The sequence below is a fragment of the Cryptomeria japonica genome, chromosome 7 (genome assembly GCF_030272615.1).
Source record: "Cryptomeria japonica chromosome 7, Sugi_1.0, whole genome shotgun sequence".
NCBI lineage: Eukaryota > Viridiplantae > Streptophyta > Pinopsida > Cupressales > Cupressaceae > Cryptomeria > Cryptomeria japonica.
The window spans coordinates 289,283,406-289,304,160 of NC_081411.1; the positions used below are offsets into that span (position 1 = coordinate 289,283,406).

At 34.5% G+C, this 20,755-nt stretch overlaps 3 protein-coding genes across 4 annotated transcripts; 1 reads left to right on the forward strand and 2 right to left on the reverse strand.

Moving 5' to 3' along the window:
- Positions 1–4,931: 4,931 nt before the first annotated feature.
- On the reverse strand, positions 4,932–6,197 carry LOC131067280 (uncharacterized). Its single transcript, XM_058002229.2, has 3 exons — positions 6,060–6,197; positions 5,414–5,529; positions 4,932–5,314 (listed from the first exon to the last, which is right to left on the reverse strand). Exons 1-3 carry the CDS (start codon positions 6,163–6,165, stop codon positions 5,099–5,101), a joined length of 438 nt encoding a protein of 145 aa, XP_057858212.2. The 5' UTR covers positions 6,166–6,197; the 3' UTR covers positions 4,932–5,098.
- A 2,687-nt stretch (positions 6,198–8,884) lies between these two features.
- On the reverse strand, positions 8,885–10,416 carry LOC131067281 (protein EPIDERMAL PATTERNING FACTOR 2-like). Its single transcript, XM_058002230.2, has 3 exons — positions 9,990–10,416; positions 9,344–9,459; positions 8,885–9,244 (listed from the first exon to the last, which is right to left on the reverse strand). The coding sequence occupies exons 1-3, from the start codon at positions 10,093–10,095 to the stop codon at positions 9,026–9,028; spliced, it is 441 nt and encodes a 146-aa protein (XP_057858213.2). The 5' UTR covers positions 10,096–10,416; the 3' UTR covers positions 8,885–9,025.
- A 181-nt stretch (positions 10,417–10,597) lies between these two features.
- On the forward strand, positions 10,598–12,279 carry LOC131067282 (uncharacterized). Of its 2 annotated transcripts, none has more exons than XM_058002232.2 (3): positions 10,598–10,711; positions 11,642–11,709; positions 11,820–12,279. In XM_058002232.2, exons 1-3 carry the CDS (start codon positions 10,627–10,629, stop codon positions 12,090–12,092), a joined length of 426 nt encoding a protein of 141 aa, XP_057858215.2. In that variant the 5' UTR covers positions 10,598–10,626; the 3' UTR covers positions 12,093–12,279. The 2 variants fall into 2 exon arrangements, with proteins under 2 accessions (XP_057858215.2, XP_057858216.2); XM_058002233.2 differs by having other exon boundaries at positions 11,841–12,279.
- Positions 12,280–20,755: the final 8,476 nt, after the last annotated feature.

Genomic DNA, 20,755 nt, shown 5'->3' on the forward strand with positions numbered 1-20,755 from the left:
AGGAATGGAAAGATGCAGATATATGCAGAGATGCATGTAACTTAGGAATTTATTTATCACAGATGGGATGAGAAAATAAGTGACATAAGTAGAGAAGAAGGAGATAGATAAAATATATTTATATAAGTATAGATATACAAGTGATAGATAAAGGAGGTGATAGGGAAAAAATGAGACTTTGTATGCAAAATTTGTGAGTATTTAAAGTTTTAAAATTGAAGGACTAACTTCAAATTATTATAATTAATTTTTGGTCTATAATATCATAAAAATATCTTATCCATTTGATAGGTATCTGGATTACCTTTCCAATGCCTGTAAAAAATCAAAATTTCGATAAGAAACACAAAAGTTATGCCCAATTTACTAAATTATATTTTTTATGTTGAGAAAAACAGATATCCGATTTGAAAAATTATGACATCACAATAGTGACATCACATATCAGATATCCATTAATATTGGATATCGGATATCTGATATTAACGGATATCCGATTTGGTTTGGTATTACCAAACCAAATTCAAATTTTGGCTGACCCAAACAAGAAGTCAAAGCGGATTTTGGTGTGTGGAAAGGTTTAAAACACATTTTTTTCTCCATTGCCACTTTTTGGCCCCCCATGATCTTGCACATACCCTTCCACAAAATTTTAAATCAAAAGGGAAAACCTCTTTTTGGTTCAGACTCCTACAAGTTGAATGAGATAGGACAATGGTCCAACCCACTGTAAATGAAGGAGGGAAGGTGGCAGTTCTAAGATATATTCAAAGAAGAAGATGTGTCACAATGGTCAAGACAGACCTGGATGAGGTTATTGCCCATTCTTTGGTTGGACCAAGTATAGTTCATGTCTTCAAGATACAAATCCTTAAGGCTTCCTTTAGTAAAAAACTCTTGGATGTCCAACATACTCTTAGAGAAGTTAGACGTCCCTCCCATTTTCTCTGAGGAAAACTGAGGAGTATTGAAGTCCCCCGTAACAAGCCAGTGAGGGCCATCCTTGAGATTCTAGTGATCAATCAAGGAGCACCATAATTCATTTCTCTGAACAAAATTATTAGGAGAATAAACATTAGTGAGCCTCTAAATTCTAGTAGGGGAATTATTCTCAAAATCAATGCATTGGTAATTTTTATCCTAAACAACTAGGGTACCTGTAAGACTATTTAGCTTCTAAAGGATAGAAAGTCCACTAGAGGTGCCATCAACACTCATAGAAACTGAGTAGGAAAAGGCTAAATGAAGTTACACACCTTCAAATAGGACTCAACACACATCTTTGTTTCCTACAAAAGTAAAATATCTGGTTTCAAGTCTTTCATGAGATTCTTAACCAAAATCTATTTATGAGGCCCATTCAATCTCCTAATATTCTAGGAGACAAAAATCATTTCTTATTCTTCGGGGAGAAAAATTGCTCCAGTGTACCTTGGCACCCATTAGCCACATCCCTAGTGGCACTAGTTTGTCTCACATCCTTTAAGGATTTCCTACCCACCCTAGAATCTTTTCCCACATTTGCAGTCTTCCTCCATCTAGGAGAGAACCGATCATTAGATTAGGGTGCTCTTTTGAAAACCAGGCACCATGAGGCGATGAAAGGGGAGTCCATGGTAGGTCTTATAGAATTGAGCGAGGGTACCCAACAATGGAGGCCCAAGCAAAGGGGTTTCCAGATCTAGCATCCCAATAGAAGGAGGGGAAATCTTCCTCTGAAAGAGACATAATGGGACAATGGCCCACCCCTAGGATGTAGAATAACACACCATTGAATCGAACATTGGGAGGTACTTCATCCACAACATGTTCCCCCATGGTATGTCAGAGCCAAACTTCCAAAGCAGCCTCTTGGGGGGGGGGGACAATATTGACCTCCATGGGAGCAACCTAGGCCACTAGAATGTGCTCCTCTAAAACCACATGCAAATCAACAACAAGGTTGACCGCAACCTTGGTAGAGTGAACATCATCCAAAGGGTCCAACCTAGAAGAAAAGGAAGAAGGGGGGGAGATCTTTCCTTTTCCCTTAGGCTTCAGGTCCTTCTTGAGTCCTTGAGGACAAGCGTTAGCAAGGTGTCTAGTGGACAAACAATAGTGACGAAAGGGAGTTGAGTTCTCAAAATCTAGGGGTGGAGTCCAAGAATTAAAGTGGGACTTCAATGCAACTGAGGTTGGCATGAGAGTACTAGGAGCCGTCCTAACACAAAAGTAGGCAAACACTAGCCTCAATCTTTGATGGGTGACAGAGGCCATCGCAATAATTTGGCCAAATGAGTTGGAAATACCATAAATATTCTCCTCATCTCAATACTCAATAGGGAGGCAAACCCAAGTTGAGATCACACCTGAGAGAAGAGTATCAAGTTTGAAGTCTAGTCATCATCTACTCAAATGGAGTTATTATTTCTCAAAGAACCAAGGGCTTGAGGAAAGGATTTTCACACAATCCTCAGAAAGGGAAAAATAAAAGTAGAATAAAACTTTGAGAAAGGTTGAAATAGAGAGGCTACCCTTGATAACCCATTTGGAAGAAACCCACTTCTGAATAGCCATAATATAGGGGTGCCTTCCCACAAATTTACCAGCCAAATAATTAGCCATTTCCGTCATAGGCCGGTTCAAAGAAACATCCTTAATATTAAAAGAGGTGCCATGCTTAGATTTTATGACACTCACCGTGGACCCATAGGCGGCGACTGATTGCTGCAAAATAGATCCTTCCAAGGAACCGTAGGGGCATATGTACTAGAGCTAGCCAGTGGAATACAGAGGCCCACAGAGGCATTGAAATCTAAATCTAAGATAATAGAATCCCGTTGAGGGCTTGTAACCTCAATCTCCATGGGGGAGATCGCATCACCGAAGGCGTTGACCTTTGAATATGCAGGTAAGACAAAAGGTCCATCATGAAGAACCGAGTTGCACCCCATAATCTCTGAAAAAAGGAACGTGTTGTCCATAGGTCATCCTTCACCACTACATCCTATAGATTGTCAACTCCACATTCAAACAAGCTCACTACCTCCCTTCTTGTGCTAACCTAGGATAAATCGAGTGGTTCCCACCCACCACCGCTTGCAGAGCACATTTCAAAAAAGGAATATTGCTTCGAAGTTGGTGGAACGTTATGCTAATGTTTATTGACTCCTCTTTTCCTCAAGAAGTTTAGATTTGGAGAAAAGGAGCCTAGTTTTGAGTTAAGAAATTTTCATTTAGACATTTTTTAAACTTCCTTGATTTAGGTTGGGTTTCTATTCAATTTCTAGGTTGGGTTGTTGTAAGGTTTTATCTTGTTTCTTGTTACCTCGTTGTAGTTCTCTTATTGTTGTTTGTTGATGATTTTCTATTTTTCTAGGCTTAATGCTTATCTTTCTCCTTCATTGTACAAGGTATTAGAGCCCTTTCAAAATCCTTGCTTACCTAATAAAAGAAAAATAGAATGGAGAAATTGTTTATAATTTAAAATCCAAAAAAATTGTAACTCTCAATGTCTACAACCTCTACACATCCACATGAAATATTATTCCTCACACCCTACGTATATGCTAAAACCAAAAATACCAAAACCTTTCTCAAAAAGGAGAAATAAAGACAAAGTTAGCAATTGTCCAAACCGATAGCTTCCACCCCAAAAAGGAGTAGATGAATAGCTAAGAAAAGCAATTTATGGATAGTGGGAGCTCATCAATAACTAAATTCTTAATTTTTATCCACCTTTGAAAGATTTGATAGAAACATTAGTATTAAATCCTAGAGACCCTTTTTTAAGACACAAGCCATTTTTCCACATAAACTAAGGACCTTCTTGAAGATCCTAAGAGCAACCATCAAGGTTAGAAAAGGAAAATAAGAAAAAGTTATTCAACAAAATGAATACCTCAACTTGACCTTTTAACTTCCATTTTTCAAGAAGTCGCCTTATAATAGCATCAATGTTGGGATTATTACCATTAAATCTTCCAACAAACAATTTATTAAGCTATGTATTTGACTTAGTAGTAAGGGATTCAAGGATAGAAATGTGAGCTTATCATTCAACCACGGTTTGGATAGAGACAATTATCACCATCTAAACATTTCACCAATATGTACTTTCCTCAACATAGAATCCTTATGGTGAGCCCACACACCAGTACACATGGCATCCTCATCATTAATGCGGGTAGTTTTAATAACATCATGATCAGAAATTCACAAAGAGGAGAGTGGATCAACAAACCCTAGCATACCACAACCAAAAGAGGGAGCCATCACTTCAGAGGGGTCAATTAAAATTGGTAGGTGAAATCATTTCACGTGAAATTTTCATGAGCACAAAATTGGTCTAAATTAATTATACACTTGAGTATCTAGCCCTAGGAAAAAATAGAATATTTGAAAGAATAAAATGGAACATAATTTAGCTATCGTGAGTCGTCAACATAAGGGAAGAGAGAAAGAATATGCAATTTTCCCCATTGCAAATTTACAAACATACCATAAAGAAAACATTGTTATTCTTCAAATTAATGTTGGCTTAATATCACTACATTGAATAATACACAACTAGGAAACATTAAGAATTTTTGTACATTATGTTAAAAGTACAATTAAACATTATATAATTTTAATTTTCAAACAATCAATAATAATTTTACACTCATATATATACATACATATACACATACACATATATACACTCTTGAGTGGGATCAATTATACTACCAATCTAAATTTTGAATAATTATTAAGGTCATATTAAATAGAGCCACCCATTACTGATATTTAAACACTTTAAATTTTGTGTTCAGTTTTCTCAAATCCACGAAGTCATCCTCTCATAGCTGCCCAACTTTAAACGAATTTAAAAATATGGAACAAATGCCCCCGAAAACATTTGAAAGTTCAAAACAGCTGGAAAGGAATAGGAAGAACTTTTAGAACTCGGTTATAAGTTACAATGAATCTCCATTGACTATACATGCAAGCTCGTGTTACACAACACACTTTTATATACGCTATGCCAGTCTAATGCATATAACTAGCAAAAATAATAGCTTTCTATAATACAATACAGGAAGTGACTGGTTTTCTGTGCCCCAGTTTCCCCTAAAACCTATGGAATTGGAAATGATTTTCCCTTGCACATACATCTATAAGCCATAGGACACGATTCTGACTCCTCTGTTGACACGGAGCACATTAAGCTCACTGTCACTCTTCTGCAAGGCTTACATGAACCACAAGCATGTGAACAATCTGGCAAGCTGGACCCTGCAATCTCCATAGTTTGTTCTACCATCCTGTCCTTGTTTGCATGCTTTTCACGGGTCTGCACCAAAATATAGCATCACAACTTTACTATATATTCAATGACACCCACTTTATCCCCATCAATATTATGACCATAAATTTTGAAATTACTATATACCTGGGTAGTTGCGTCCTGATTTGCAGATATAAATTCCTTGGAAATGGTGTCCTTGTCGACTATTGCAGAGGACTTCAACCCTTTGTTCAGATTCGGCAAACTTGATTTATGGATATCTGCATTATATGAAGCTTTTATCAGTGAAACTGGTAAAGATATCTTTGTATTAAAGACATATTCCTTGACCTTGGTTAGTGATAAACTTTCAAGCTCACGTAGTGACATTTTAGCATTTCGTGTCTTTATGCATTTATACTTAAAATCATCAAATTTTAATAGAATCTATTATGGAGTATGAGTCGAAATCTTAAATCTAGAAATATTGTCAAAATGATAATCATATAATCAAAAATAAAATAATAATTAGTTAATTAATTTGGTTCAGTCTAAACAGCATGTTCTAAGCTTTGATTTGTGTAGATAATTCATCTTAAATCACATTAATAAGAAAAATGTTATTTCAGATGAACCACAAATAAATCAAAGCTTAGAATGTGCTGCTTAAACACAACCTGCTAACTTCAATACACAAATTGTTTAGAGAAGGGACTCCAGTATAAACAACTACTATGTATTGACCACAATCAAAGACAATCCAGCTATTGTATAAGCTCTTCAAAAAGTTAAAACAAACACATACACTTACCAGATTGCAGATGAACATTCCTTCCAGATGCAGTAGGAGAAAGAACAATAAGAAGAATGAGATAAACAGATACAGGCACAGAGAGCTCATGCATGGAAGAATTCATAGTGAAAATTGTTAAGCTCAAAGCTCCTGTACCTCCTATATGGAAGAGCAATCAGACTGATTGCATTACCAGATGCCATGGGTCAACCAATTTATATATGAAATTTCAATTGAAAGACATAATTGAAAAGGCAACGTAGGTATGAGTTTCAAGATTCATTGATAGAGTTCACAGGGGTCATAAAGTAGAATAAAACTTTGAGAAAGGTTGAAATAGAGAGGCTACCCTTGATAACCCATTTGGAAGAAACCCACTTCTGAATAGCCATAATATAAGGGCGCCTTCCCACAAATTTACCAGCCAAAGAATTAGCCATTTCCGTCAATAGGCCGGTTCAAAGAAACATCCTTAATTTTAAAAGAGGTGCCATGCTTAGATTTTATGACACTCACCGTGGACCCATAGGCGGCGACTGATTGCTGCAAAATAGATCCTTCCAAGGACCCGTAGGGGCATATGTACTAGAGCTAGCCAGTGGAATACAGAGGCCAACAGAGGCATTGAAATCTAAATCTAAGATAATAGAATCCCATTGAGGGCTTGTAACCTCAATCTCCATGGGGGAGATCGCATCACCGAAGGCGTTGACCTTTGAATGTGCAGGTAAGACAAAAGGTCCATCATGAAGAACCGAGTTGCACCCCATAATCTCTGAAAAAAGGAACGTGTTGTCCATAGGTCATCCTTCACCACCACATCCTATAGATTGTCAACTCCACATTCAAACAAGCTCACGACCTCCCTTCTTGTGCTAACCTAGAATAAATCGAGTGGTTCCCACCCACCACCGCTTGCAGAGCACATTTCAAAAAAGGAAAATTGCTTCGAAGTTGGTGGAACGTTCTGCTAATGTTTATTGACTCCTCTTTTCCTCAAGAAGTTTAGATTTGGAGAAAAGGAGCCTAGTTTTGAGTTAAGAAATTTTCATTTAGGCATTTTTTAAAACTTTCTTGATTTAGGTTGGGTTTCCATCCAATTTCTAGGTTGGGTTGTTGTAAGGTTTTATCTTGTTTCTTGTTACCTCGTTGTAGTTCTCTTATTGTTGTTTGTTGTTGATTTTCTATTTTTCTAGGCTTAATGCTTATCTTTCTCCTTCATTGTACAAGGTATTAGAGCCCTTTCAAAATCCTTGCTTACCTAATAAAAGAAAAATAGAATGGAGAAATTGTTTATAATTTAAAATCCAAAAAAATTGTAACTCTCAATGTCTACAACTTCTACACATCCACATGAAATATTATTCCTCACAACCTACGTATATGCTAAAACCAAAAATACCAAAACCTTTCTCAAAAAGGAGAAATAAAGACAAAGTTAGCAGTTATCCAAACCGATAGCTTCCACCCCAAAAAGGAGTAGATGAATAGCTACGAAAAGCAATTTATGGATAGTGGGAGCTCATCAATAACTAAATTGTTAATTTTTATCCACCTTTGAAAGATTTGATAGAAACATTAGTATTAAATCCTAGAGACCCTTTTTTAAGACACAAGCCATTTTTCCACATAAACTAAGGACCTTCTTGAAGATCCTAAGAGCAACCATCAAGGTTAGAAAAGGAAAATAAGAAAAAGTTATTCAACAAAATGAATACCTCAACTTGACCTTTTAACTTCCATTTTTCAAGAAGTCGCCTTGTAATAGCATCAATGTTGGGATGATTACCATTAAATATTCCAACAAACAATTTATTAAGCTATGTAGTTGACTTAGTAGTAAGGGATTCAAGGATAGAAATGTGAACTTATCATTCAACCACAGTTTGGATAGAGACAATTATCACCATCTAAACATTTCACCAATATGTACTTTCCTCAACATAGAATCGTTATGGCGAGCCCACATGCCAGTACACATGGCATCCTCATCATTAATGCAGGTAGTTTTAATAACATCATGATCAGAAATTCACAAAGAGGAGAGGGGATCAACAAACCCTAGCATACCACAACCAAAAGAGGGAGCCATCACTTAAGAGGGACCAATTAAGATTGGTAGGTGAAATCATTTCGAGTGAAATTTTCACGAGCACAAAATTGGTCTAAATTAATTATACACTTGAGTATCTAGCCCAAGGAAAAAATAGAATATTTGAAGGAATAGAATGGAACATAATTTAGCTATCGTGAGTCGTCAACATAAGGGAAGAGAGCATGAATATGCAATTTTCCCCATTAAAAATTTACAAGCACATTATAAAGAAAACATTGTTATTCTTCAAATTAATGTTGGCTTAATATCACTACATCAGATAATACACAACTAGGAAGCATTAAGAATTTTTGTACATTATGTTAAAAGTACAATTAAACATTATACAATTTTAATTTTCGAACAATCAATAACAATTTTACATTCATATATATACATACATATACATATATATACACTCTTGAGTGGGATCAATTATGCTACAGATATAAATTTTGCATAATTATTAACCATATTAAATAGAGCCACCCAATTATTAAACAGTTTTAAATAGTTAAGATGAATTATTAATACATATTGAAGTCATGTTGCTGTTATTTAAACACGTTAGATTTCGTGTTCAGTTTTCTCAAATCCACGAAGTCGTCCTCTCATAGCTGCCCAACTTTAAACGAATTTAAAAATATGGAACAAATGCCCCCAAAACATTTGAAAGTTCAAAACAGCTGGAAAGGAATAGGAAGAACTTTTAGAACTTGGTTATAAGTTACAATGAATCTACAGTGACTATACATGCAAGCTCGTGTTACACAACACACTTTTATATTCGTTAGTGCCAGTCTAATGCATATAACTAGCAAAAATAATAGCTTTCTCTAATATAATACAGGAAGTGACTGGTTTTCTGTGCCCCAGTCTCCCCTAAAACCTATGGAATTGGAAATGATTTTCCCTTGCACATACATCTGTAAGCCATAGGACACGATTCTGACTCCTCTGTTGACACGGAGCACTTTAAACTCACTGTCACTCTTCTGCAGGGCTTACATGAACCGCAAGCATGTGAACAGTCTGGCAAGCTGGACCCTGCAATCTCCATAATTTGTTCTACCACCCTGTCCTTGTTTGCATGCTTAATTTCACGGGTCTGCACCAAAATATAGCATCACAACTTTACTAAATATTCAATGACACCCACTTTATCCCCATCATCATTATGACCATAAATTTTGAAATTACAATATACCTCGGTAGTTACGTCCTGGTTTGCAGATATGAATTCCTTGGAAATGGTGTCCTTGTCGACTATTGCAGAGGACTTCAACCCTTTGTTCAGATTCGGCAAACTTGATTTATGGATATCTGCATTATATGAAGCTTTTATCAGTGAAACTGGTAAAGATATCTTTGTATTAAAGACATATTCCTTGACCTTGGTTAGTGATAAACTTTCAAGCTCACGTAGTGACATTTTAGCATTTCGTGTCTTTATGCATTTATACTTAAAATCATCAAATTTTAATAGAATCTATTATGGAGTATGAGTCGAAATCTTAAATCTAGAAATATTGTCAAAATGATAATCATATAATCAAAAACAAAATAGTAATTAGTTAATTAATTTGGTTCAGTCTAAACAGCACGCTCTAAGCTTTGATTTGTGTAGATAACTCATCTTAAATCACATTAATAAGAAAAATGTTATTTCAGATGAATCACAAATAAATCAAAGCTTAGAATGTGCTGCTTAAACACAGCCTGCTAACTTCAATACACAAATTGTTTAGAGAAGCGACTCCAGTATAAACAACTACTATGTATTGACCACAATCAAAGACAATCCAGCCATTGTATAAGCTCTTCAAAAAGTTAAAACAAACACATACACCTACCAGATTGCAGATGAACATTCCTTCCAGATGCAGTAGGAGAAAGAACAATAAGAAGAATGAGATAAACAGATACAGGCACCGAGAGCTCATGCATGGAAGAATTCATGGTGAAAATTGTTAAGCTCAAAGCTCCTGTACCTCCTATATGGAAGAGCAATCAGACTGATTGCATTACCAGATGCCAAGGGTCAACCAATTTATATATGAAATTTCAATTGAAAGACATAATTGAAAAGGCAACGTAGGTATGAGTTTCAAGATTCATTGATAGAGTTCACAGGGGTTGGTGTTTATACGGCTACCAGTCAGATTCAAGAATCACATGCATTGCCAAATCTTCACAAGCCTCGCCATGGGATATCGAATTTCAGTGTCGAGGTCACGAAAGTTCCAGTTTTTCTTGGGTGGTTTTCTTATGATTGTCACGAGTGAAAGGATTTTCATACGTTGTTACGTGAATTTTAAGGCATTTAATGCATTTCAGATTCTGGGAATTTATGACAAAGTCAAAATTCACGTTATTTCATTTCATCTGAGTACCGTGGTAGATCACCATAGTTCAATATGTGGCCGGTTGAAATTCCCTTTTATCCAGGATTTGGGCAACTGGTGGTTAAAAACTAGAGATAAGAAAGCCATGAAGTGCTTCAGCTATAATGGAATAGTTGTACTTATTGGGGTGGCCTTTTTTCTAGTGCCCTCCATGGTGTTAAGCTGCAATGGTACCTAATTCTTTTGCAATTATTTTTCCTCTGCTTAAGAACTTATACACTGTAGTTGTCTTTTAAAAAAATGAGGACACGGTTAATTTTATTTTAGAAATTCAATTCAGGTTTCTGTTTTATTTATTAATGGCATACAACAAACAATTTGCTTATATTTAGTCTGGAAAAGATAAAGAGAAGTTATTGGGCAAGGCGCTAACAAGATAAAAGATGAGATTCCTTTCACCCTTGTTAGTTTTTCAACTGGTAAAGATAGTAACAGTTAATAATGGGATTTAACAGATTTTACTGCTTTTAGGCTCAAGTGGTGAAGAGATGAGATTTAATATATTTGAGGGCTTTCCAGCTCAAATGGTTAACATAGCAATAGGCAATAATGACAGAAAAGATGACACAAAGTTAGTTTATAGACCCTGGTGCCTTGTAGCATATATATGATATATAATTAGGTTTTCTTTTGTTTTTTAAGTCTATTTTAAAAATGAATTATCTAAACTTCATTCAATACTATTTATGATTCTTATTGAAAATAGTATATTAAATTTGGTTAGTTTCATTTTACAAACTGATATAATTAAATCTAAAAATTTTGTGGAAATTTAATGTCTTTAATTTATAGAACTAGTTTTATTAAAGACTTTTAATATGCTTGAAGGCTTCTGAATTTAATTATGTTTTATCTTTCTGAATTAACTTTTCAAACACACTCCATGATCCATCATCCGATAGTGAGCTAGAACACGAAAAATCAAAAGCTTTTAATCAAAATATTGATTCAAAAAAATAAACACGATTAAATCAAAAAACCTTTATTAACAGACTAGAATATCTCTGAAAAACCTTTAATACTACGCAAACCATGTTTTTAAAAAGGTTCTCTAATCAGGAGTTAAGATTTCTCAGAAACTTTTCTTTTAGTGTTTGCAGAATCTTTGAGAGTAACGGATATAATGTGCATGTTAGTTGCAAAAAGACTGGATCCTCGAGCGGAGCAGGTTAGCCTTTTTTAAACTTTAAATATTTTTAAGTTGCTTTAGTGGAGCTCAGTCATAATTTGGTCCATGTTTTTCCTTATTCGAATGCAACACGTTCTGTTTTTTCATAGGCTTTACATGACCAATATCAGGAGGAGATGATGACCGAAGGAAGCTCCAAAACTCTTCTTGAAACCATTACAGGGTCTTCTATACCAGACTGTTCTTGGGCATGTGGGGCCTGTAATCCTTGTATCAGAGTAACCATGAATCCCAAACATTTCCAACCTCAGAGCAATCAGCACGATTCACTCAATTCAAAGCATGGAAATCAACATGGTCATAAAATCAGTCCTATTGCTCATAGGTGTGTTTGTCAGGGGAAAAGTTTTCCAGTACCCTGATCCTTCGGATAGAATGCAGTTTCATTCTCACATTTGTAAAAGGATAAGTTATAGTTAGTTTCATATTGATGTGCCCTGCACGAGGGGCAAAAGTTTTCCTATGCCATAAACTATCTAAAACAGTTCACAACATGCATCTTGTCTGGGTTTGATAAAAAGTGATCTAGTGTGCTTCTCATGTATAACTCCTGTGATAAATAGTATTACAAGTTTATCTTTGATCTACGCAGATTTTCCATATTATCTCTATAGTTTTCCCAAAAATGTAATGTTTTTAATAATCAGGTTGATCTTTGTTTTATAATTGGAAAAGCATTCGTTCACCTATTGGTATTTGTAAGCATTTTTACATATGGTAACAATGTAGCTCTACGTACATTTTCTGATTAGTACACACATAATAGTGTAGGTTAATTCTGGGCTACTGTTTCTTATTGCTACACAAATCTGATCTTTTAGATATTCGTCCAATAGCTTGTGGAAAATTTAAAATATCTTGTTATTAGAAAATAGGAACTAATCTTGCTAAGATCGACAATAGGGATTGAATTTATACAATGCTTACAATTCAAATGTGTTATATGATTATGTCTCTGGATCTTTGATTCTTCTTGTTGTGCTGCTTTATGTGATGTTCTTCAGGGTTATTCTTCTATGTATATATAATGTTACCATTTTTTTTAGGTGATTTCTTCTTGGTTTAGGTTTTTTAAATAAAGTAAATATTAATTTAGATTATGTATAATTTATGGGAAACAAATATTTATGTCATATATAAAGGGTTTGAAGGTTTTCTCAGTTTTGTTTGTTTTAAGTGTATTTCAATTCCTTAATTTTTGGTACTGGTATGTCACACTTCTTTTGAGACTGGCAAATCTATCTAGTAATTTGTTGTTATTTTTTTTAATAATATTTTGTCTTGTTAAAAATAATTAATGATTATGATTTTGTTATTTAATTTTTCAAGAAAGGGGTAAAAATTTATTAAAAGCAAAAGAAGATTACAAAGCAAAAATGGCTAACAGCCCTACAAAGAATAATGGATTGATAGTCCTATCTTTCCCAATTAATTGCTCTAACATATGAGATAAATCTAAAGGCAAATGTCCCCTATCTAAAATATTTCAACCATGCATTCAATCAAATGCCAATTTTACCAGGTGGTTTGCTACTCTATTCCACTCCCTAGGAATATAAAAACAAGTAACAGATTCTAAAGGCCTACTCACTCTTAGAATCTATTCAATAACCACAGCTAAATGCCAATTAACAACAACCAACCTCTACTTATTCAACATATTCACAATGACTTGTGAATCAGATTCACAAATAATTCTTTTCCAACCAAGATCACTACCTTGATCTATTGCATACAAGATAGTGAGGGCCTCCATAAAGTTATTAGTATGAGATTGAACTACACCAAAAGTATCTTTGCCAAGACGACCTATACCTGCATGACTAGGATTACCGCTAGAAGAACCCTCATTATTTATCTTTAGGACTCCTTGAGGAGGAGGAAGTCAATGGCCCACTTGATCAATATTTCTTGTAGACCGTCTACATCTATTTTACTTAACCTGGTTAGCAATACTAGTTCTTTGATTAAAAAAAAGCCCAAATCTTTGAAAAATGCCCACATCACCAGATCAAATGCACTAGAAAGATCACAATTTTCCACCACAATTGCTAAATAACCATTTTTGCATTCTAAAAGATTCTATAATTATGTTCCAACAAAAGATGTCATTTAATGAAAGAAGACCCAATGACCCAAGCAACTTGAATAAAAGAGATCTTGACTAGAGGTTAACTCAAGCAGTCCTAAAACTCAACCAAAGAGGAAGCATGCAAACAAGTCTAATTCCAAACTTCCCACCCAAAATGCCAAATCTTCTTGGAGAAAGAACATTGAAAGAAAAGATGAGAAATACATTCTTCATTGTTAAGACATAGCACACAAATAGAAGATCCTTAGAAGCCACCCTTGCATAAATTATCTCAAGTAAGACATCTATTTTGAACAACCAACTATAAGAAAAAATTGCACTTGGGCCAAGAAAAGTTGTTCCACACTTGTTTCCACCATGGAACACCTACGTTCCCAAACATTTATCTATCAAGCTCCAAGTACCCTAAAGCCATTGTGTACTTACTAGTTGGATCCTTACCCCATGTTAATATATCTATTCCTATAAGGGAATTGCACTCCCTACTATGAAGAATTTGAGCTTACTCTTATTGAGCTCCTTTTGCCCCTCCGAGTGGCCAATCTTGAGGGTATTTCCATCTGCAAACATCTATTGGACCCAGATATTGAAGTCTTATAACCATCCATTGTGTGCCATCCAGATGCAATAAAACTATCACAAGGGGATTGTATGTGGATGTAGAGAAAGAATTGGAGGGTGACCATCCCAAGCATCAAGCCAAAATAGAGCTTTTGAGCCCTTAGTACATATCCAAAAATCCCCATGTTTAATTAGCTTTGCCCCAATCTTCAAAGTATGCCAAATCATAGGTCCATTCCCCTCAAAGTGACATCAAGGAACATCTAAGTTGTCAACCCCTGTTAGATACTTATGATTAAGAATTTCAACCCAAACCTGATCTTTACTAGTACACCACCACCAATATAATTTAGCAGCTAGAGTTTGTCCATTCAGAGTTGTTAAACGAAGACCAAGCCCCTTTTCTTTTTTCAGCTAACAAATAGTCTACCACTTAGCTAAGCTCCACTTAAAAGTGAGCAAAGTCCCACTCTAGAGGAATTTGTTGCAAAGAGAATCAAAATCCTTAGTAAAATAAGAAGGAGCCACCCGAAAAAATATATATTTAAATAAGGAGAGCCTAGATCATTAACCTAAGAAGAGTCACCTTTCCAAAAGTGGAGAGCCATCAATGATTTTGGTGATTAATCCTCCTACATAACTTTTCCAACATCTCTTGTTGTTATATCCTAAGCTGCCTACGCATAGCCAGAGTAATACCAAGATAAACTAAATGAAGGGAACCAATTTGAAATCTCAAAATGTTGGCAATCCATAACTAAATAAGCTCAAGAGTATTGTAAAATAGATAGAAGATTCATGCTCATTCACTTTTTTCTTAAAGTAGCTAAATTAATCTCCAAAGTTTATTTAAAATTCTTTGCTTCTTAAATGCGGGCAATACCCATTAAAGCAGTATCATCCACAAACTACAAGTGGGAATGATTTGGCAGCCCATTACCCTAAACCAAACCTTGGGAAGCCTAAGATTTAATTAATCTCCCTAGGCCTTCAGCCATGATAATTAATAGACGGGGAAATAAAAGGTCTCCTTTGTGGAGACCCCAAGAATTGCCAAACAACATTGAAGGTTCATTATTGATAATGATTGAGAAAGAGGGAGAAGTAATACAACTCATAGTCCAATGCACCCACTCATTACTAAATCCAAAAGCTATAAGAATTTTTTTCTTTTGAATTTTTATCAAAAACTTATAATATTTTCTCAATTTTAATGCCTATTAAATAATGATAAAATAAGTTCATAGAACTAGTTTAAACCTAGCATACCTATATTTTTAAAGATCTATGTAAAATATGTAGATAGATGTCAAAATTTAAAAATAAAATTAAAGCTAAGAGACTAATGTTTATCTAATGCACCCATTTGCTCGTTTTCTTAAAAAATAAAAACAAAAACCATATACAAAGAAATCCATCAAAATAAAAAGCAAAAAAAAGACATCAAAATACAAAGCTTGGTACTATAAAGGTGATCAAGATAATCACACTGCCAAGGCCCAACAACTTTATAAACCACAAATGAGCATAGTTTATTAGTAACTTAGTGTTGTAGAGAAAATATATTGTCTATCACCTATTACATTTGTACATGCATATATTTGGAGATATAAAAAAAAGGAGCAAATTACAATAGACCAATAATCATCATTGCCATTTTCCATGGACTAGGTCTCTTGGTACTGATTTTCCTTACAATACTAGTTCTAGAAGTTATTGTACTCATTCTGAAACTTATTGTTAATTTTCCTCAAATCTATAGGCAAGAAATCAACTTCCTACGAGTTTTCCTTGTGAATTGAGGAAATCCCCTCATCCATTGTCTTCATAAACCTATCAGTTGTCATCTTTAATATTTATGTTACCTATTCAATAATAATGAGAGTTGTGAGTCTAAGACCAGACTTAGTAAGGAACCTGCAGTTGCCCTGGAAAAAATGTTCATTTTGATTTTTCCACAAAAACCACAAAATTTCAATAGAAAAGACATGCCAAAACTGGTTAGAGCTCTTACTCAGACGTTGAACATACCCAACAAGAATCTCAAACCAAGAAACTTTGTTAGCAGCATTACATTGCATAATGTTACCAATGAAAATAGACCAAATTTGTGAAGAAAATGTACATTGAAAGAACGGGTGAAATCAATATTTAGGACAGCCACTGAAAAGGCAATTCGCAGGTTTTAAACTGATTACAAGTTTTTGCAATTATAATTGCCACCTAAAGTATTGTTTCTCAGGTTCAGTTGCATTAGACCAAGTAACAATAAGTATCCTTTTTCCAATCTTTCTCATTCAAAACAATGTTCCAACGTTTGTTCAAACGTTCCAGTACCTTCTTTCCCTAGGTGAGTATTTTGTACAAGGCGTGGTCTTTGAGATTAAGCAGTGGAGTTCCATCACTCCACTTAAATTGTTTAAAATTTGTATCATCATTAACAATCTTTACGGGATGCCTCAGTTTATCAAGAGTATTCAATGTGATAGTATAGGATCTTTTGTTATTAATTTGAAGATTGTACTCAATTTTAAGGCTTTCCCACTTCTTGATACAGTTATTAAAGAACAAGTTTTTCAATTGTGTGATGCCCTTTTGATTCTAATTTTTACTAAAGCATCCTTGTAGGACTACTAAATTTTTACCTTTGGCTTCAATATTCCACCAAGGAAATCTAAATCCAACAATCTTGTTTTCAGTAATATTTATTGTCATAGTTTCTTGAATCTTATCTTTGCACTTCTCCTAGGCTCTCCAAATACTCGCAAAGACATCAAATCCTAAAGGTGTGGTGCTAAAGGAACCAAAGAGAGTGTCCAGTTTTTAATGTTTCTTTTATCTCCCTCTTTGTGAAGCATTTTAGTTATTCCCTTATTGATGTCTTCCCCTAATGATCCCTCTCTTATCGCTTCATAGTACACATCAAAAAGATCATCCACTACCCAATCAAGGTTGGCCTTGTAGAACTCTGCTAGCAAGCCATCTGAGCTCCCAGATTTTCTATTGAAAGAGGACTTTATGGTATCAATGATTTCATTTTTGGTAATGTATCTGCATAACCTTACTAATATTTTAGGGCTAATTTTACATTTTGAGCATTTTTTATTTATCATTATTACACTATATTGAAAAGAGTGTTTTCTAGAAATTCATGAAGGTATTTTTAATATCTTTATCATCCTTACACCAATGACCCTCTACAAATATTGTACCAATAGCTTCTATATTTTCTTTCTCCTTGAGGATGTTGAAAAAATTACTTGGTTCCTTTATCTCCTTCTCTAATCTAGCTGGTCATAGCCATACCTCTAGCCCCTTTAGTGCTAGAGGCTTGGAGTTTTCTCAAATTGTGTTGCACAGCCTTATATTGGTTAATCAAATCATTGTTTTCAGCTTCTAATTGTAATTTATTTTCAATTTCACACAACTTTTCTTGCAGCTTATACTCCATCGTTCTGCTACTCAAGGCATTCCCTTTGCCCATAGTTTTCATTAATTTAAGAATATAAGTTACTAGGTTATTCCAATATCTCCTATCCTACCCTCCTCTATTGATTGTTTTGGTAATACTCTTTAGAGTATGAATACCTTCCAAGAAATCCTATTGTTTCAGGAGCTCTATTTTAACTTAAACAAACCATTTTGGGTCTATCTCTAGCTATATTGGTATCTTCAATAATGATATTAGCCTTAATGGGATGATGTTATAATAGGCCTTTGGGTTCTACAATCACTTTGTTAGAACCATAAATGCTATCAAAATAAAAAAGTACATCACTTTGAGCATAGAAACAACCTATTCTACATTAAACTATTTTACCAACACCTTGGTTATTACACCAAGTAAACTATGCAATATTACTATCTTTTTTTATTCCTTCTAGAGGTTCAAATAGTTTCCACGTCTATTTTGATCTTTCCTAGAAGAACTTTCCAATTCATTTCCACCCCCATTGGTTACCTCCTCTTTTATCCTCCTTATTCTATATCATGTTGAAGTCTCCCCAAAGTATCAAAGGGATTTTGGGAAGACAAATGGTCATCCATTGCCACGGGACAATTATGTCATTATGTTCATTAGGTGCATAGACTACACATATTCCAAACTTTAAATTATACCTTTCAATTGCAATCCAAAGACACTTGTTGCATGAGGAGAAACCAGGTTCTTCAATGGATTTTCCCCACGATGCATTAGACGTGATTGGAACACCTCCCTTACCTTTCACATGGTTAGTGTGAAATAGAAGGCCATCTCTCCAAATAAAATTTGAATTATTTATCAAGCAAAATCCAATTGCCTTAACTTCTTACAATAGAAAAAAGTCAATATTCTTATTTTGATTATAGAAAGAGATAATAATGTATTTCTTGTCTGGGGATTCAAGCCCCCTTATATTATAACTACTGAATTTGATCATATTATTTTATATTAGAGGGTTCTTTTTGCCACTTCTACAAAGCCTCTCAAAATACTCAAGGAGTCTTGTCCCTTTACCCTTATTGCCTATTTTAATAGTGCTATTAGTCTTTCTTACATTTTCCTTCTTCTTTTTGTTTTTTTAGTTATCATCATCAACGAATTTCTTAGTGTCTTGAGTGACAGTGCCAATACATTCCATATCTATCCTCATATCAGATGTCATTTTCACTATCTACAATAGATGCTTCAGAATCTATTGAGAATGATATGTCAAAAAGATTTGAGTGTAAGAGATTCCCATTTTGAACTTCCTTACACCTAGAACATCCAAAGTTGCATCTAGTTGTTTCTTTATTGATTGTCTTTATTGTTTTCTTTTAGTGCTACCCCTTCACCATCAGGTGTGTTAAAATACTTAGGAGGGTCTTCTATTGTGCATCTTTTATTCTCTATCTAACTTTATGAAGTTCTCTTGGTTTTTCTAGCACCAAATCTTAGGTATTTTTCTTATACTTAGAGAATAAATTAGAGGATTTTTCATTATTCATGCTAGGATTATTGACCTGATAAGAATCAATAATTTCATTTTCTTATGTTTTCACAACTCTATTTTTACCCCCATCTCCCTTAGGAGGTAAATCCACGTAGGAAAGGATCTCATCCTTATTACCACAAGAAACAAGTAATCCCTTTGGGTTGCTACCATCCTTCGTAACCTTTAACATAGTGGAATCCATCTCATTGGGGTCATCTTTAGGAAGGGAACAAGAATCATAAATTTTATCATCTTTATTTTCTCCCCTTTTGCCCATAAAAGTTGATCCCAATGAGGTAAAGTTACCTATATTTAGAATTCTCTTAAACTTTCCTTTCTCCAAATTACTTTTATTGCTAGTTTTGGTTTGAGAGATGCTATTATGACCTCTATATTTACCTTTGAAGGGAGGTAGTTTTTTTGACCTATTGAAGGTTGCATTGTTAGGATTGGCATTATTATTATTATTGAGAATCACAATATTAATAAAATCCCTTTTATGGCGACCATCACTCTTGCACAAAAAACATGCATTGAGGCCACCAAGGGCTATGATTTCACACCTATATATTTACTCCTCAAGGCATAATTCCAGTATATCAAGTATTTACACTCCTTCATTAAAGGAGACTAGAACTCTAGCAACCATGTGGGGTAAAGTAACTTGAGTATCTTCAATTTTGGGTGTTTTGCCAATATGATTGAGTTCTTATGAGACATCCATGAGTTCCTACATGATAATATCAATTTTTTTTATGAAGACTTAAAGGGAAAAAGAGAGTCATAAAGAAGGTATAATATTTGAATTCGGCATTCATTTTCATATCTACTTTTTTCCCTATAAGAGTAAGCTCTCTTTTCCATTTTGTTCATCATGGGGTTAATTCCAAACCTGGGGTTTGACCTAGGTAAACCCCTATTGACCCAACAATATTTTTCCTCTTTTGTGTGTGCAATTGCCAGGTTTAAAAGAGAAGAAATATAGATGCAAACTAAGAAAAATTAAACTAAATTTTGAAGAATTAGAAAACCTTGGATAGTGTCAATCACTAAATAGTGTTTGACAATTTTCTAATAAAATTTCAAGAGGATATTCTAAGTGACATTCTAATCTTGAAACTATTTTTGATATCTACATCTGAGACCTTTAAGACTAGGTTGCCTAGCCCTATAGTCTGACACTTTTGCATATCATTAGCATTTTAGATATTTTTTAGTTTTTCCCACAAAAGGAAAGTATTTCATTATAGTACTTCATTTACATTTCAATTCTATTTTATGGTTAATTAAAAAACTGGGGTATGACCTAAGGAAAAACCCTATTCCTAACAATTTTCCCCTTTCTAGTGTGTGCATGAATAGGTACATAGCTGCATTTAGGAGGAACGACAGGATTCACAGAGACAAATAGATT

Excerpts from the sequence above, each read along its gene's own strand:
- LOC131067280 (XM_058002229.2), bottom strand. The coding sequence starts at position 6,165 with ATGAATTCTTCCATGCATGAGCTCTCTGTGCCTGTATCTGTTTATCTC. Across the intron at positions 5,530-6,059 it reads GAATGTTCATCTGCAATCTG|ATATCCATAAATCAAGTTTG; the intron begins GTAAGTGTATGT and ends CATATAATGCAG. Across the intron at positions 5,315-5,413 it reads ATCAGGACGCAACTACCCAG|ACCCGTGAAAAGCATGCAAA; the intron begins GTATATAGTAAT and ends ATTTTGGTGCAG.
- LOC131067281 (XM_058002230.2), bottom strand. The coding sequence starts at position 10,095 with ATGAATTCTTCCATGCATGAGCTCTCGGTGCCTGTATCTGTTTATCTC. Across the intron at positions 9,460-9,989 it reads GAATGTTCATCTGCAATCTG|ATATCCATAAATCAAGTTTG; the intron begins GTAGGTGTATGT and ends CATATAATGCAG. Across the intron at positions 9,245-9,343 it reads ACCAGGACGTAACTACCGAG|ACCCGTGAAATTAAGCATGC; the intron begins GTATATTGTAAT and ends ATTTTGGTGCAG.
- LOC131067282 (XM_058002232.2), top strand. The coding sequence starts at position 10,627 with ATGAAGTGCTTCAGCTATAATGGAATAGTTGTACTTATTGGGGTGGCC. Across the intron at positions 10,712-11,641 it reads CATGGTGTTAAGCTGCAATG|AATCTTTGAGAGTAACGGAT; the intron begins GTACCTAATTCT and ends TAGTGTTTGCAG. Across the intron at positions 11,710-11,819 it reads TGGATCCTCGAGCGGAGCAG|GCTTTACATGACCAATATCA; the intron begins GTTAGCCTTTTT and ends GTTTTTTCATAG.